At 44.4% G+C, this 18360-nt stretch overlaps 1 protein-coding gene across 3 annotated transcripts in view; it reads right to left on the bottom strand.

Moving 5' to 3' along the window:
• Positions 1-18360, bottom strand: part of WDR60 (WD repeat domain 60) — a 303464-nt gene that overhangs the window by 169784 nt on the left and 115320 nt on the right. For all 3 annotated transcript variants that reach the window (XM_030198750.1, XM_030198757.1, XM_030198766.1), the window contains exons 9-10: positions 16260-16485; positions 3099-3201 (exon numbers count right to left, since the gene is read on the bottom strand). In XM_030198750.1, coding sequence (XP_030054610.1) covers positions 3099-3201; positions 16260-16485 — 329 coding nt within the window. The remainder of the gene's footprint in view (positions 1-3098; positions 3202-16259; positions 16486-18360) is intronic.

The following is an 18360-nucleotide window of genomic DNA, read 5'->3' as shown; positions in this document are numbered from 1 at the left end:
ATGGGACTGCTTGCTTGTAGTTAGGTTGCAAACTCCCAAACTTGGTTTCAAGATGTACGGTGGAATCAAAGAAGATTAACAGATCTTAATATAATGGAAGTTTTGGATGCTCTTGTATTATTCTGATCTGATTTAATGTTCTATTGGCAGGCATGATAGTAGCCAGGAGGGGTAACCTTTTTGTTGAAGCAAAGTTGCTTATATGTAACATATGTGCATAAGAACATAAGAATAGCCATACTGGGTCAGACCAATGGTCCATCTGGCCCAGTATCCTGTTTCCAATAGAGGCCAATCCAGGTCACAAGCACCTGGCAGAAACCCAAATAGTAGCAACATTCCATGCTATCAATCCCAGGGTAAGCAGTGGACTGTTTTTCATATGGATGAACAAGTTTAATGAAAAAGTTAGCCAACATTTAGCAAAAGGAAATCACAGCATACAAACTTACAGTTTTAGAGTTCTTTGAAAGGGTAAGTATGTGGATAAGGGTAAGCCAGTTCATATACATTATGTTTAATTGCAGTCAACTGCACGATACAGTATGTATTTCTCTAAATATTTATATCTGTAAGCCACATTGAACCTAAACATTGTTTGGGAAAATAGGGGATATAAACGTCAAAATAAATAAATATACTGTATCTGGATTTTCAAATGAAGACCCTCATGAGAGGTGACTCTGGAATTTAAAGTGTTGGAATAGGAAGCAATGTCCGATTGTACAGTGATGACTTATTAGAAGATAGCAAACAGAGAAGAGACTATCAGGGGCATTTTCGAAAGAGAAGGGCGCCCATCTTCCAACACAAATCGGGAGATGGGCGTCCTTCTCTCAGGGTCGCCCAAATCGGCATAATTGAAAGCCGATTTTGGCCATCCTCAACTGCTTTCCGTTGCGGGGACGACCAAAGTTCCCGGGGGCATGTCAGCAGTGTACCGAAGGCGGGACAGGGGCGTGCTTAACAGATGGGCGTCCTTGGCCAATAATGGAAAAAAGAAGGGTGTCCCTGACGAGCACTTGGACGATTTTACTTGGTCCCATTTTTTTTCACAGCAAGCATCGAAAAGGTGCCCAAACTGACCAGATAACCACCGGAGGGAATCGGGGATGACCTCCCCTTAGTCCCCCAGTGGTCACCAACCCCCTCCCACCCAAAACAAAATCAAAAAACATTTTTTGCCAGCCTCAAATGTCATATCCAGCTCCCTCACAGCAGTATGCATGTCCCTGAAGCAGTTTTTAATGGGTGCAGTGCACTTCAGGCAGGCAGACCCAGGCCCATCCCCCCCTACCTGTTATACTTGTGGTGGTAAATGTGAGCCCTCCAAAACCCCCCCACAAACCCACTGTACCCACATCTAGGTGCCCCCCTTCACCCATAAGGGCTATGGTAGTGTTGTACAGTTGTGGGGAGTGGGTTTTGGGGGATTTGGGGGCGCAGCACACAAGGGAAGGGAGCAATTTAGGAATTCCACTGCAGTGCCCCCTAGGGTGCCCGGTTGGTGTCCTGGCATGTCAGGGGGACCAGTGCAATACGAATGCTGGCTCCTCCCATGACCAAATGCCTTGGATTTGGTCGTTTTTGAGATGGGCGTCCTTGGTTTCCATTATTGGCAAAAAACCAAGGTCGACCATCTCTAAAGTCGACATAAATGTTGAGATTTGGGTGTCCTGGACCATATTATCGAAACGAAAGATGGACGCCCATCTTGTTTCGATAATATGGGTTTCCCTGCCCCTTCAGGGAGCCATCCTGAGAGTTGGGCCCCCTTAGAGATGGTCATCCCCGTTCGATTATGCCCCTCCACATTGTCAACCAGTCTTTAAGTATCAATGACTTTAACAGTGGTTCCCAAACCTAATCCTGGAGGTACCCCAGCCAGTCAGGTTTTCAGGATACCCACAATGATTATTCATGAGAGAGATTTGCATGCAGTGCTTCCACTGCATTCAAATCTATTTCATTAATATTCTTTCTGGATATAATGAAAACCTGACTGGCTGGAGTGCCTCCAGGACCAGGTTTGGGAACCACTGGACTATAGCCTGCACAAAGTGGTGGGTTCACCTTTGTTGGGCAGACTGGATGGACCGTGTGGGTCTTTATCTGCTGCCATTTACTCTGTTATTATGACTAAATCATTTGTTTTCACAGTGGAAGGAGGTAAAGGGTGGCATGACCCTGGAATCTTTCACTGGGAGAAGTGTTGTTTAACATTCATTAATAATCTGGGAAAAAAAAGCAATGAGTGAGGTGCTGAACTACAGACAGTATATAACATTATTCAAAGTAATAATTCATTGTGTCTGTTATCATAAAAAAAAAGTAAAGCTGGATACCCATTACTACCCTCACCCCCCCCCCCCCCCCATATTTAAACACTGCAGCATGCATTGCATTAAAAAAAAAAACGCCAGAGGAATTTAAATCTGTACACAAATGTTCAGCACCAGCTGACAGCCAGTGGTTGCTTCAAGTTATCCTGGTAACCCCCCCCCACCCCACCCCCGTTAATCAGCATCAACACTCACTCTAATAACTACTGATGCAAGTGCATGTGCTGAATAATAGGGATATTCAGATTACTTCCAGCTCCACCTCAGATGCGCCCCTGGACCGCCCCTGCATTACCCAGATAGTGTCAAGACAATCAAAAATGATTTTCAATGGTATTATCCAGAAAATGCTGCTGAAAATCCTGACATAGGCCTGCTCAGCATCACTTGTCCATATAGTAGCCTCCTCTACTCAGATAAGAGTTGCCATACATTGGGGCCTAGTTTCTTAACATGGTTACTTGGTGCCTAAACTGATGAAGAATATTTAGAGCTAGAATACAGAGTATATGCAGCCATTCAAAGGGTGTCAGCCAAAGTCCTGGTCCCTTAACATATGTTTTCAATATGATACTTTGAAACTTAAATAACAGTAAGTTAACATTTTCTTAGGTAGACTGAGAAAACAAGACCTATCAGAACATTTGATAATTAAAAGCTGGGTTAATTATCACATATTTTAAATACTTAGCAACTAATATAGCGTGACTCATGTTTAAGAAACAGCTTGACAGTCTAATGTTCAAAGCCACTTACTTTTGTTTGTCAGTTATTTTTTGACTAATTTGGCGATGTTTCGCTGTTACGAAATCGATGTACTTCCCACGATGAGGCATCTTATTCTTGAAATCTTGAGGGTCTACACAAGATAGAAGGCTTCTGTTTAGGTTTTAACTGATAAACCCTAATAGATCAACTCCCGTACAAAAAAAAAAAAAAAGTAAAACAGGCATTTATTCAATAAACACCAGACAAAACCCATTTTCCCTAGTACTCTTTCACCCTTCTCCTTGCCTGTCTTGGATCCTTCACTCTATTTTTGTGCCTTTTCTATGCTGATGTCTCCTCAGCTACACACAGAATCGAATCAATAATGAGTATCCGTTTATCACTGGTAAATTAATAGGATACAACACACTGCAAAAACCAGAATATAAGAAACTTATTTCAGATACATTTTCACAAAATTGCCATAAAGCATATTTGAAAAAAATAATATTTTGTTTAGAGCACCCTCAGATAATCCCACTATATAAAGCACGCAGAGATTCTCTGTTGCTTAGTGGTATAGCACTTCTTTCATCGGGTTGCTCATTTTTTTATGTGATAAAACACCAAATAAGTGCTAACAGGCTGCTATAATTTTTCAAAAACTGCGTACCTAACCTAAAGATCATCCCGAACTTTCCTCAACCTCCACTTCCCTAATTGCAAAGGCTTAAAATACAAGGCGCTGCACGCGTCAACCTTTTCTTACATGAGCACGCAATTCTGGAACTCACTGCCGCGCAACCTGAAAACAACCTACGAGCAAGCCACCTTCCGCAAACTATTGAAGACCCATCTTTTTGAGAATACTTACGGAAAGAACCAAAACACAAAGCCCGCACCCACGGTTCAATAATGCTTCAATACAGCCACTCTGAATTCTCATCCCCTGTAATCTCACCACACTTATACTTCTACTCACAGAAAATAAGTATATGCTTTCTTGTTGTTATGTACTGCCCCTTTTAGTTTCCCGCTGTTCCCCCAATGTTTAACTGCTCTTTTCCATTGTTATATTCCTTAATGATACTCTGAGTTTGTCTCGCTTAACTCCTCACAATGTAATCCATAACCGAGTAGTAACAAACTGTATTTCTATCACTCACAACTTATTGTAAGCCACACTGAGCCCGCAAAAAGGTGGGAAAATGTGGGATACAAATGCAATAAAATAAAATAAATAAATAACCAGCCTTATATATACCAATTATAGAGGTGCAACGTGCCCTAATCCTCATTAATGGCAATCTGTGTCAATCGATAACAAAAAAACAATAAATAAATACTTATCTGTGTTATTCTTTCATGCTATCTTCTCAACAGCTTTAAATAAATAAGTGTCCGGCCTTTCGTCGTCCCCTGAATACGTATTCAGGGGAAGACGAAAGGTCGGACACTTAGTTGTGACCCAGTTGGTGGGAGAAGGGTGCTAGTGTAGGGAACAAGCAGCAGGTGCAGGCGGACCTGAGCTGTGCTGGGGATAGACCTTCTAAGTGGCCGCGTGGTAACCCTAGATGGGTGGCTAGGCGTCTCGTAACAGACGGGTTTGATCATAAGTACATAAGTAATGCCACACTGGGAAAAGACCAAGGGTCCATCGAGCCCAGCATCCTGTCCACGACAGCGGCCAATCCAGGCCAAGGGCACCTGGCGAGCTTCCCAAACATACAAACATTATATACATGTTATTCCTGGAATTCTGGATTTCTCCCAAGTCCATTTAGTAGCGGTTTATGGACTTGTTCTTTAGGAAACCGTCTAACCCCTTTTTAAACTCTGCTAACTGCTTTCACCACGTTCTCCGGCAACGAATTCCAGAGTTTAATTATGCGTTGGGTGAAGACAAATTTTCTCAAATTTGTTTTAAATTTATTACACTGTAGTTTCATCGCATGCCCCCTAGTCCTAGTATTTTTGGAAAGCGTGAACAGACGCTTCACATCCACCTGTTCCACTCCACTCATTATTTTATATACCTCTATCATGTCTCCCCTCAGCCATCTCTTCTCCAAGCTCTATAGCCCTAGCCTCCTTAGTCTTTCTTCATAGGGAAGTCGTCCCATCCCCGCTATCATTTTAGTCGCCCTTCGCTGCACCTTTTCCAATTCTACTATATCTTTCTTGAGATGCGGCGACCAGAATTGAACACAGTACTCAAGGTGCAGTCGCACCATGGAGCGATACAACGGCATTATAACATCCTCACACCTGTTTTCCATACCTTTCCTAATAATATCCAACATTCTATTCGCTTTCCTAGCCGCAGCAGCACACTGAGCAGAAGGTTTCAGTATATTATCGACGATGACACCCAGATCCCTTTCTTCGTCTGTAACTCCTAACGTGGAACCTTGCATGACGTAGCTATAATTCGGGTTCTTTTTTCCCACATGCATCACCTTGCACTTACTCACATTAAACGTCATCTGCCATTTAGCCGCCCAGTCTCCCAGTCTCATAAGGTCCTTCTGTAATTTTTCACAAACCTGTCTCGAGTTAACGACTTTGAATAACTTTGTGTCATCAGCAAATTTAATTACCTCGCTAGTTACTCCCATCTCTAAATCATTTATAAATATATTAAAAAGCAGTGGTCCTAGCACAGACCCCTGAGGAACCCACTAACCACCCTTCTCCATTGTGAATACTACCCATTTAACCCCACTCTCTGTTTCCTATCCTTCAACCAGTTTTTAATCCACAATAGGACATTTCCTCCTATCCCATGACCCTCCAATTTCTTCTGTAGCCTTTCATCAGGTACCTTGTCAAGTGCCTTTTGAAAATCCTCTATATTAACATGACTTAGGAGAAAAGGATCACTGACTAAGGAGGAAAATTATCATGATCTTAAGCAGAAACTTAGATTGAATGCCTAGCACTAACTTGTTGTGATTAAACTTATTATATGGAGGATAGGTTACAAGGTTCCAGAACACCCTGCTTCTGTAGACTGAAATTAGTGGCACCAAGGTCAGGTACTTCAGCTTACAAAAATACAGAGGGCTTTCATCAGCTATGTTAAAAGGCTTAAAATAACACAAACCCCACAAGAACCTTACAAAAGGTTGAAGAGAAGTGCAGGCTACTGCTACAACATGTTATTTTACCATTAACCCCAGTAACTAGTAACTAGGTCTCATGCATAAAATGGGATCTGTGCTAAAAGAGCATGTGTTAGTGGCAAAATAACAGCCATTTTGCTAAATATGCCCCAGGGCTTGAAAAAAGTAGAGACTGATGGATAAATCCAAAAGATTAGAAACCAAATCTGTTTTGGCCTGTCAAAGATGTTTGCTATTAAAGGTTTTGAAAGATATGCATACAGAGGAATGAAGGCATAAGCCAGTCTGCTTTCTTGTCTTCTCCTGGATAAGAAAGCTGGCATGCTTCCATTCCAATTTGTGGTAAACGGATCTTTCTCAGGAGTCCCACACTGAAAGGCAATGATTCAGAGACCACCTGTAAAGATCTAACTGGTAACTCAGCTTGGCTACCAGAATATTTTCTGTTTCTGCCAGGTAAGTGACTCTTATTGTCTTTCCAACTGAGGTGGCCCATTATCACGTGTTGAAAGCTTTAATACAGAATGAGCGACCTCAGCCCTCCTTATTTGCTCAGGCAGAACATATATCCTGACTGTCTATCTGGGCATGGAAAATGTGGTTGACCACCTGGTTTCTGAAAACTTTTAGAGCATATCAAATTGCCCTTCAGTCCAAGTGGTCTCTTTTCCTCAATGGACCAGAGACCATGGCTATGACGTCCATTTAGATGAGCTCTCCAGTCCAGACTGGATGCATCTACAGTGAGGATGATTACATCTCTTCATAGTTGGAAGGACTTGCACTTGGTCAAATAAGAATGGGAAAGCTACCAAGACAGTGACTCTGAGCTGTACAGTGCTATGTACGTCTAGTAGCGCTTTAGAAGTGATAAGTAGTAGTAGTAGCTTCTCTGATACACCTATGCATTCCTGAAATCCCTGAATAGCTTGATTCCATGAGAAACTGTAAGTCCACAAGATGTGTCCGATTCCCTCTGGGACAAGGCATGTTAGCTTTTCCTTCGTCTTCACATAGGCCAGATGCATACAGCCATGAAAGTCTATACAAATGAGGCTCTTGATGTTGTTTTAAAAGCATTGTGTACCAAGCTTATTAGATGCTTTTGCAATTCTCGCCTTAAGCCATTAGTGAACGGAAATCACCTTGACCTCAGGACGGTAAGCAAAACTGAATTATATAGATTTTGTAGAATGCTACAAGAAACCGGCAAACAACATTTTGAACACTTTCTTCCAAAATTATCTAAGGTCTAGTATTCATATCATGAGAACACTGAAGCATGACTTCTACACCTCTTAGCATGTTTCAGGCCAGACTGAACAACTACAAATTTGCACAACAATTGGAATGAATCAAGTCTTAACTGAGAACACAGAATGTGTGATCTTCCATCATCAGGATGGGACGTGTGGGAGCTAAATGTGAATGTGTGTGAGCATGGAGGTTGAGAATAGAATGGGAGATGGGAATTAAAAGGAAAAGGGGGCATATGGATAAGAAAGTTGACACAGTATAATGTTCTTTAGAGTGTCAGTGGTAGTCTGCTGTCTAGAAAAGAAACCAGAAAACTGCAAGACATGGTTCATATTGCTATGTTAACATGTATGACCTACTGGAGACATGCACAAAAAAATGTGCGATCTTCCACATCTCTTAGAAATAAAATAAAATATAATGCAAGATAACTGGACTAATTTAATATATTTTTGACTATGTTTAGGAAGCTAAAGCCTCCTTCTTCAGGTCAGAACAGTGTAATTATTGTCGTATTTTGTTTATACTGTACTGATCTGAGAAAGAAGGCTTCAACCCCAGAAAGCTCGTCAAAAATGTATCTAGTCCAATAAAAAGGTATCACCTTATATTCTTTTATTTTTATTTATAACATTTATAGTGGACTAGCAATGGCAAATGCATAAATTTATCTACACATTTTTATAGAAAAGAGTGGGGCATTACTTGAACAAAACTGGAAAAGGAGAGACACTCTTGTGGAGGACTCCTCTTTGCCTATGGCAGAGAGATATAAAAAAGATGAAATGATTGTTTCTCCTTAAATCCCAACTCCTTTTGACTCGTACAGTAGGAGGACCCCAACATCTGCTGCTAAATAGTAGTCGTAGTAGAGTCACGCTCTATAATAACTAGAGGCAGCAACTGAGGTAAAGCAAAGGTACTTACCTGTAACAGATTTTCTCCGATGACAGCAGGCCTTGTATTCTCACAAGTGGGTAACGCAGCGCTGCACTGCCCAGTCCAGAGCTTCTAACAAGCTCAAAACAGAGTTTTGTGGAGCGCAAAACACGCTCCACCATGCATATGCGAGTGCCTTCCTGCCCGCCATGAGGGCGCATCTCCTGCAGTTAGATACTACAGCAAAAATAAAAATGTAAATAGGAGACGACTCCCAGGAAAGCTGGGCGGGTTTGTGAGAATATAAGGCCTGCTGTCCTTGGAGAACACCTGCTACAGGGAAGTACCTTCGCTTTCTCTGAGGACAAGCAGGCCTATTTATTCTCACAAGTGGGGAATCCCTAGCATCCAGGCTCACCACACATAACAAACATTGGACAATTAGACCTCAAAATGGCAAGGACATAACTCAGATTAACATGAAACTATATACAAACTGAGTGAAAGTGCAGCCTAGAACAGAATAAAATGGGCCTGAGGGGGGAAGTTAGATTCTAGACCCCAAACAGATTCTGCAATACTGTCTGCCCGAACTAACTATCGCATCGGGTATCCTGCTTGAGGCAGCAATAAGATGTGAATGGGTGGACTGAAAACCATGTTGCAGCCTTGCAAATATCTTCAATGGAAGCTGACCGCAAGGGCTACCGAAGCAGCCATAGTTATGACATTATGAGTGGTGACATAACCTTCTAAAGTCAACCCAGCCTCGGCATAAGTGAAAGAAATGCAATCTGCCAGCCAATTAGAAATTGTGCATTTCCTGATGGCGACCCCCCACCCTGTTAGAAACAAAAAGTCAGGAGGACTGTCTGTGGGGTTTTGTCCGTTCCATATAATAGGCCAATGCTTGCTTGCAGTCTAAGGCGTGCAAGATGCTCTCCCCAGGATGGGCATAAGGTCAGGGAACTGGATTAGGAACTGGTTGGCGGACAGACGCCAGAGGGTGGTGGTTAATGGAATTCGCTCGGATGAGGGAAAGGCAAGTAGTGGAGTGCCTCAGGGATCGGTGCTGGGGCTGATTCTGTTCAATATATTTGTAAGTGACATTGCCGAAGGGTTAGAAGGTAAAGTTTGCCTTTTTGCAGATGATACTAAGATTTGTAACAGAGTGGACACCCGGCAAGGAGTGGAAAACATGAAAAAGGATCTGCGGAAGCTAGAAGAATGCTCTAAGGTTTGGCAATTAAAACGAAGAAATGCAAAGTGATGCACTTAGGGAGTAGAAATCCACGGGGTCCTGCTTCCTCCGCTTCCTTTGGCAGGAACTTAGGGTGCATGCAGAGAACTACTCTGTTGTGATGAAACTTGATATAAGGTGAATGCAATACTAAGGCCTGAAGCTCACTGACTCTACGAGCTGAAATAACAGCCACCAAGAAAACGACCTTCCAGGTCAAGTACTTCAGATGGCAGGAATTCAGCTGGGTGAGAACAACGTTGAGATCCCATGTGGTGGAGGTTTAACAGGGGACTTTGACAAAAGCAAACCTCTCATGAATCGAACAACTAAAGACTGTCCAGAGATAGGCTTACTCTCTACACAGCGGTGGTAAGCACTAATCGCACTAAGGTGAACCCTTACGGAGTTGGTCTTGAGACCAGACTCTGACAAGTGTAGAAGGTGTTCAAGCAGGGTCTGTGTAGGACGAAAAAGAGGATCTAGGGCCTTGCTGTCACACCAGATGGCAAACCTCCTCCATTTAAAAGAGTAACACCTCTTTGTGGAATCTTTCCTAGAAGCAAGCAAGACTCGGAAGACACCCTCTGAAAGACCCAAGGAGGCGAGTTCTAAGCTCTCAACATCCAGGCCGTGAGAGCCAAAGACTGGAGGTCGGGATGTAGAAGCGACCCCTCGTTCTGAGGGTTGGAAAACAGTCCAATCTCCACGGTTCCTCAGAGGACAGCTCCAGAAGAAGAGGGAACCAGATCTAACACGACCAGAAGGGTGCAATCAGGATCATGGTTCCACAGTCTTGCTTGAGTTTCAGCAAAGTCTTCCCTACTAGAGGTATGGGAGGATACACATACAGGAGGCCTGTCCCCCAATGTAGGAGAAAGGCATCTGATGCTAGCCTGTCGTGGGCCTGAAGCCTGGAACAGAACTGAGGGACCTTGTGATTGATCTGAGTGGCAAAAAGATCCACCGAGGGGGTGCCCCACACTTGGAAGATCTTGCGGACTACACCCATGTTCAGTGACCACTTGTAAGGTTGCATTATCCTGCTCAGTCTGTCAGCCAGACTGTTGTTTACACCTGCCAGATAAGTGGCTTGGAGAAACATGCCGTGACGGTGTGCCCAAAGCCACATCTGGACAGCTTCCTGACACAGAGGGCGAGATCCGGTGCCCCCCTGCTTGTTGGTGTAGTACATGGCAATCTGATTGTCCGTCTGAATTAAGATGACTTCGTTGGACAGCCGATCTCTGAAAGCCTTTAGAGCGTTCCAGATCGCTCTTAATTCCAGGAGGTTGATCTGCAGACCTTTTTCTTGAAAGGACCAGACTCCCTGAGTGTGGAGCCCATCTATATGAGCTCCCCACCCCAGGAGAGATGCATTCGTCGTCAGCACTTTCTGTGGCTGAGGAACTTGGAATGGTCAAAATGGATCGAATCGTTCACCACTGAAGAGAATTCTGAAAGCTGGTGGACAATTGGACTACATCTTCTAGATCCCCCGCAGCTTGAAACCACTGGGAAGCTAGGGTCCATTGAGCTGATCTCATATGTAGACTTGCCATGGGAGTTACATGAACTGTAGAGGCCATATGCCCCAAAAGTCTCAACATCTGCCGAGCCGTGACCTGTTGGTGACGCTCGAACCATGGACACCCTTGCCTCGGGGAGATAAGCTCGAGCCGTCTGAGTGTTCAACAGGGCTCCAATGAATTCCAATTTTTGGACTGGGGTGAGATGGGACTTGGGATAATTTATGATGAACCCCAGTAGCTGTAGCATCCGAATAGTCATTCGCATGGACTCCAGAGCACCCTCCTTCGAGGTGCTCTTCACCAGCCAATCGTTGAGATAATGAAACACATGCACTCCCAGTCTGCGTAGCGACGCTGCAACTACAGCTATGCATTTGGTAAACACTCTGGGCGCAGACGCCAGGCCAAAAGGCAGAACACGGTACTGAAAGTGCTGTGTTCCTAACCGAAATCAAAGATACTTCCTGTGAGCTGGAAGTATCGAGATGTGGGTGTAAGCATCCTTTAAGTCCTGAGAGCATAGCCAATCATTTTCCTGAATCATGGGAAGAAGTGTGCTGTTATCTGAGGGATTGGTCGTGAGCCCTTGAGCCCTGGCCGAGGCCCGCTGACCACAGAGGGCCAGGCCTAGGGGAAACAAACCAGCCACTACACACTTGTCTTTAGATTGTACACCTGTCTTTTAGATTGTAAGCTCCTTGAGCAGGGACTGTCCTTCCATGTTAAATTGTACAGCGCTGCGTAACCCTAGTAGCGCTTTAGAAATGTTAAGTAGTAGTAGTAGTAGCTATCTAACACCCCACACCCACACTACACCTCAGGAAGAAAGGGAAATAGGCTTACAAGCGGGCATCACAGCCGACCAGGAACCGATGCGCTCAGACACACGCGTACGGGCCTCACGGCCGAACTGGAACCCATTCACATCCAGAGAGGGGGAAAGGAACCCAGAGTCCCCATGGGACCCAAGGTGCCAGCAGCGCACTGACACCAACAACAGGATGTAGAAAAAACACCAAACCATGGAGGCTCCACAAACCCAGGACAGAACTCCCCCACAGAGAACTAGCGCAGGAAAGGCAAACAGCTCAGAAAGCACCCCACAACCACAGAAGGGTATGGAGAGAACAACTAGAATGCAAGGCTGCCACAAGAACTCTGCAGCCAGGAAACCCCGAGGACAGAAGGGAAAAACTAACTAAAAGCCACAATAGCCAGAGACTGGGGCACAGGAAACAAAAGGTAAATAGCCCTATAAACAGAAGCCAGAAGCAAAGAAACAATAGGGAGGAAGAAAATCATCTAAGCACACAGAAGTCAGAGGCAGAGACACAGTATACAAGGGGTTAACTCTCCCTGACCCAAAAGCCAGAGGCAGGAACACGGACAACGGAGAAGGGAAAAACAAATAAACAAACAAACCTGAGGGAGGACCCCAGGACCAGAAGTCTACAGAACAGGCAGGGCAAGACAGAGAACATCAACGGAAACAACAAAGTACCTCCGAAGGAAGGACGAGAAAAGCCCGCTAGAGAGGGAGAGACCCAGCTGGAGGTAACTGAGTTGATTACACACACACGCTGACAGAAGCTAACCCAGGCAGAGGAACTAAGGCAGAGCTTAATACACACACACACACACGCTGGAAAGAATAAACCCAGACAAAGGAACAGTAACTGAAAGTCCCGAATAGGAAAAAACAGACTCACAACGAAAGCACAGAACAACGTTCTGACACAGAACTGCAAAGGCTATAGCAACCTAGGAAGGTAACGCCAAAGCAGGGGTAGCAGGAACGTGAAGGCTTAAGTACTACCCACTGACGTCAGCTCAATCCCTGGCAGCCAATCAGGCATGAAGTTCTCACACACTCCCCTGTCAAACCGGCAGAATCATAACAGGTGCCCAGGGAAACCATCCGGAACTTTTCTTGGACTAGAAATTTGTTCATGGCCATTAGGTCTAGGAAGGGACGCATCCCCCCTGTTTTCTTTTGCACAAGGAAGTACCTGGAATAGAATCCCAGCCCTTCTTCCCCTGGTGGAACGGGTTCTGTAGAAGGGCTGAGAGTTCCTCTAGAAGTACCAGTTTGTGCTGAGAACTATAAGAATGCGCTCCCAGTGGACAATTTGGAGGTTTAGATTCCAGATTGAGGGTGTATCCTGACCGGACTATTTGAAGAACCCACCGATCAGAAGTTATGGGAGGCCACCTTTTGTGAAAAAATATCAACCTCCCCCCAACCGGCAAGTCGTCTGGCACGGACATTTTTTCGGAGGCTATGCTGAACTGGAGCCAGTCAAAAGCCCGTCCCTTGCTTTTGCTGGGGAGCCGCAGAGGCCTTAGGCGCACACTGTTGATGAGAACGAGCACGAGTGTACCTACGCCTAGCATAGAAATAGGGAGCACTCCTCTTCCCTCCAAAAAACCTCCTAGATGAGGAGGTAGTAGCAGAAGACACCCGGTGGGAGATAGAATTCATAGCATCATTGTGCTTTTTGAGCTGGTCAACCAGATCCTCTACTTTCTCAACAAAAAGGTTATCCTCCCCCCCCCCCCCCGGCAAGGAACATCTGAAATCCACTGCTGGACCGAATGATCCAGGTCAGTGACACGCAGCCATGGGCAGCAATTCTGGATGCTACATCAAAAGTGTCGAACGTACCCCTGGCCAGGTTTTTTCGACATGCCTTCTGCTGCCTGATCACCTGGCGAAGAGGCTCGGCCTGCTCCAGAGGGAGCGCATCAACCAAGCTAGACAGTTGCCTCACCGAGTTCCGCAAATGGATGCTTGTGAAGAGCTGGTATGTCTGGATTTTGGTAGCAAGCATAGGAACCTGATACGCCTTCCTCCCAAAAGAGTCCAAGGTTCTAGATTCTCTGCCTGGGGGAGCCGAGGCATAGTCCCTAGTACTCTTGGCTCTTTTGAGAGCAGAGTCCACCACCATGGAATTGTAAGGTAGCTGAGACTTCATCAATCCAGTTTCCCTGTGGATCCGATATTGGGATTCAGTTCTCTTTGGGATCATGTGGTTAGACAGAGAGAATGACCGGTTTCGCATAAGGACTTCCTTGAGTACATTATGCAAAGGAGCCGTTGCAGCCTCTCTAGGTGGAGAAGGATAATCCAGGACCTCGAGCATCTCAGCCCTGGGCTCATCTTTAACCTCCATACGGAAGGGAATAGCCGCAGCCATTTCCCTGACAAAGGAGGTAAAGGATAGACTCTCCGGTGGAGACAGTCTCCTTTCTGGTGGAGAAGGTTCAGAAGGAATCCCATAGGACTCGTCAGAAGAAAAGTACCTGGGATCCTCCTCTTCCTCCCATGAACGCTCATCTTCAGTATCGGACAAGACATCTCTCAGAGCAGTCCGAAACTGAGCCTGCCTCGACGTCGAGGAACGATGTCCTCGACGGCGGTGCTGAGAACTTGACGCCCGCCTAGTCTCCAGTGAAGCTTCCTCCGCAGGCGTCGAGGGAGAGTCGACCTGGGTGGCAGCTGACATTGATGCCGCAGGCATCAAGCGTGGGTATCGGTACCTGAGATAGTCCGGTTGCACCAAGTACAACGTTTGAAGCCACTGGGTGTCTTCGATGACATGGAAGAAGAAACGGCTTCGGCAAAATCAAAAGATGCGATCGTGCCTGTTAAAAGAAAAAAGGCCACGAAAAGAAGGGAGCAACCCGACTGCACGGCCTAAGCTGGCCGCATCAAAAAACAAAGGAAACTTAAAAAGGGGGGGGGGGGGGGGGGGGAAGTAAAGAAAACTACGGGAGGTTTTTTTTTTCTTAAACTGTAAATTCTACTTCAAAAATGAGAAAGAAAAAACACAAAAGACAAAAGACTACGTCAGAAAACTCCCGGGCCTGCAAGGAGCGGGGAAAAACTCGACCGCACCTCACTGTGGAGAAAAAATAACTAAGCAGGAACACTCACGCGACAGGCAGGAAGATGGCTGCGTATGCACGGTGTGCGCTGCATGTGCGCCAGAAGACTCTGGAAAGATTTTTTTATATTTTGCTTGCAAAATTGCCGATTCTCGGGCCAACGTGGACATCAACCCACATGTGAGAACAAGCAGACTGCTTGTCGTCAGAGAACCATATATTCAAAGGGAGCAACTTAAAAGGGGCCAGTGTATTAATGCCACTCCTGATCCTCTCTCAAAACCCTTCTAATCCCCAGAGCACCTAGCTACCGGAGGTCAACCTGGTGGGTAATGGATATTGCAGAAGCAAGCCCGGGATCCTAACCTGGAGGGCTCAAGTTTATGACCAGAGCCACTGGGCAGGAATGCCCAGAGATTGCTCCTGCCCCTCCCCCCCCAACTACCCACCAGAAAGATCCCCAGTAGGTGCCATGAGTTTTGAAATGGAACCAGAAGGCATGGAGGGGTGGAGGATGTCCACTTTTGTAAAAGCATCAGACACAGCCTTTACAAGACAGCAGCTCAACTTGGGGCCCACTGTCTTTGTGTTGCTGCAGCCAAAAACATGTGCTAGTCCCATACAGAAATGTGAAAGTTAATTTATTATGGAAATCACTAACCTGAGGTACCAAGGTACTGCGGGTTAATGAAGCCCACAGTATATTTTCTGAAGTAAAACAGCGCGTTTTACTGTACCTTAGTAACTCTGGCCCTATAGTCATTGAAAAGTCAAGTTAAGGAGAACTGTGAAAAAAGGTGCTAATTGAGTGTGCAATTTACCGTGGGAGTCACTACCCTTGAGAACCACAGGTTAGTAATTTTTGCAGTAAATTTCTTTTCGCATTGCTGCAGTTAGGAAGATTGTACATTCCTAGCTATAGTAGTGTAAACATAGTGTACCCTAATTTAAGTCTGCTATCTTTAAAGGGGCCGACGGTGAAATAAAGTTTTCCAACTCCCACCTCCCAACAGTCCCCTTACCCCAGTATTCAAATCCTATCTCTTCACCCTTCCAAATTTTCCCTGCACCTACCTAGGGTTCCCTTGTGGCTAGTGTGTGTGTGTGTGGTGGGGGCGTGATCTCCAGTTACTCTTGACCCATCAGCCAGCAGCCTCAAGATAGCCCATCCTGACCCCTGGAAAAATAACTCTACAGAGAGGGATAGCTATGTAACTATTCACCTAATAACTATAATTTCTATCTATAATCAGTTATTTAGAACTTCTCTTTCTTCTAAAATACAAACCCTTTCTTTGCTCTCTTTCGAGCACACTTTGGCTGTGTCTTGGTGGGAAAGCAGCAACCCTTTCATTTTCTGCATTGATGGCTTTCTGAATTTCTTCAATCTCTGCTCTCTTGGCAGAAGAGATCCCATTCAATTTTTCAGCTGGTTCTGTATCTACACGAGCATCACCATCATCTTCAACTACTTCTTCTTCTTCTTCTTCTTCTTCAAAATCATCAGCATAGTCCTTGAAAGACAATCATCATAGATTTCTGAAAGCATCTCCTTATAGCTCTACAAATGGCCCTATATCAATAACCCAGGTTTGATGACAGAAGGAAACCCCAGCTACTAAAAATCTTGGGATGGGGTAATTTGGTATTTTTTTTTTTTTGGGGGGGGGGGGGGGGGGGGAGTTATCAACATGGGCTACTATTTAGATATGTGATTTTGCTACTAACTCATGCTATTTTAGCCCAGGTCCCATTTTATGCAATGAGACCTAGCTACTAATAACAGGGGTTAACATTAAAATAACATGTCTTATATTGATAAATTCCTTCCATAGTATCCTTAACACACAGATCTACAAATGAGTTTGAATTTGGAAAGCAAAAATTTTGCCTTGACTATAACTCAGAAATTACTTATTGAAGGAAGAACTTCTGAGAGACTTTACAGGGTGTAAAACGGATTTGTCACTCACTTAAAAAGTGAAGTTTAACAAATCAAAATAAATCAAATCTCTTTTTTGAAGAACTGTGCCTATATGGCTTCATGGAGATATGTCTCTTTTCTTAAGAAGCTAAAGGGAAATAATGACAAACTTAGGGTAAAATGAGAAATGGAACTTGAAGGGATGGTCATACTCTATTAGTAACCTATGAGAAGCTATATAAAATGCACTGAACCTCAGACATGTTTAACATACCATTCAATATTAGTCCTCTTATTTTCCAATTCCTGTTACTCTTATTTTATCTTAGGGTTTAAGCAAAGGTGCAACACAAAGCTGTCTAATTAAAGATGTTTTACTACATATTGTGTTGACACTGTAAGTCGCATTCTATGCTGTACTATATACTATTATTTCAATATTTTTAATTCTGTAATTGTCTATTGACCTTTGTTTGATTTATAGTTGCTGCACACTGCCTTGGGTGTATTTCTTCAAAAAGATGATAAATAAGCTCTAATAAATAAAAATTAATACATAAATAAATAAATAAACATTCAGATGGCAGCGATCAAAGTTTTTTTGTTTTTTTTTACACTGACCATTGAAGGCAGAATTTGGCCCCGATATTCAATGCCAGACCAGGTCTGGGCACCAGCACTGAATATCGGATCATATTCAGCCAAGAGTGTGCCGCTCTTACTTATGCAGGTCCTGGACAACATTCAGCCAAGACCCACATAAGACATTTATGCAGGTCCCAACTGAATAACATAAACTGAATAAGTGGATATGCCAATCCAATCCTCCCACATCTCTGTACCTCACCTGATGCAAACCCCTACCCCAATCCCCCTTCATAGTGCAAGCCCCACCCACAACCCAAACTTCCCTTTTCGCCCACTCCCCCTCAGATCTCGCCATAAACCCCTCTTGAGATCCCTGGTCTCTAGTGGGGTGGGACTGGCGTGATCCCCCTTCCGATTCTGCCCTGTCAGAAATGGCTCTGAAAATGGTGGCATCCAAAGCCAGTTAAGAGCCACTGAATATCAACTGCCGGCTCAATGAGTGTGAGTTAAGCAGGCAAGAGTCTCCGCTGCCCACTTAAATCACTTTGAATATTGGGCCCATACTTTACCCAACCTTCCTTCAGCTTTAATGGAGAGATTTTGATCATACCAGCAAAACGCATTCATATTGTCTAGGCTTGCCTAAAAATACATTTTGGCACAATCATTTTGACTTTCTTCAATTTTTAAAAATAGATCAAATTCCTGGAAACCCTAAAAGGGGTCATTCTGAATAGCAGAATGAAGGACAGTTGGCAAGAGAAATATTTTAAAAAGTGGAGCGCTATGTTACTTTTGTTAACAGGAATTTTGAATGGGTACCAAGTGCAAAGCTTCTGTAGTAAACTTTGGGAGAGTGGTCAGCATTTGAGGAAGT

The sequence above is a fragment of the Microcaecilia unicolor genome, chromosome 1 (genome assembly GCF_901765095.1).
Source record: "Microcaecilia unicolor chromosome 1, aMicUni1.1, whole genome shotgun sequence".
In the NCBI taxonomy this organism is placed as follows: domain Eukaryota; kingdom Metazoa; phylum Chordata; class Amphibia; order Gymnophiona; family Siphonopidae; genus Microcaecilia; species Microcaecilia unicolor.
This window is presented reverse-complemented; position numbering and strand designations above follow the sequence as displayed.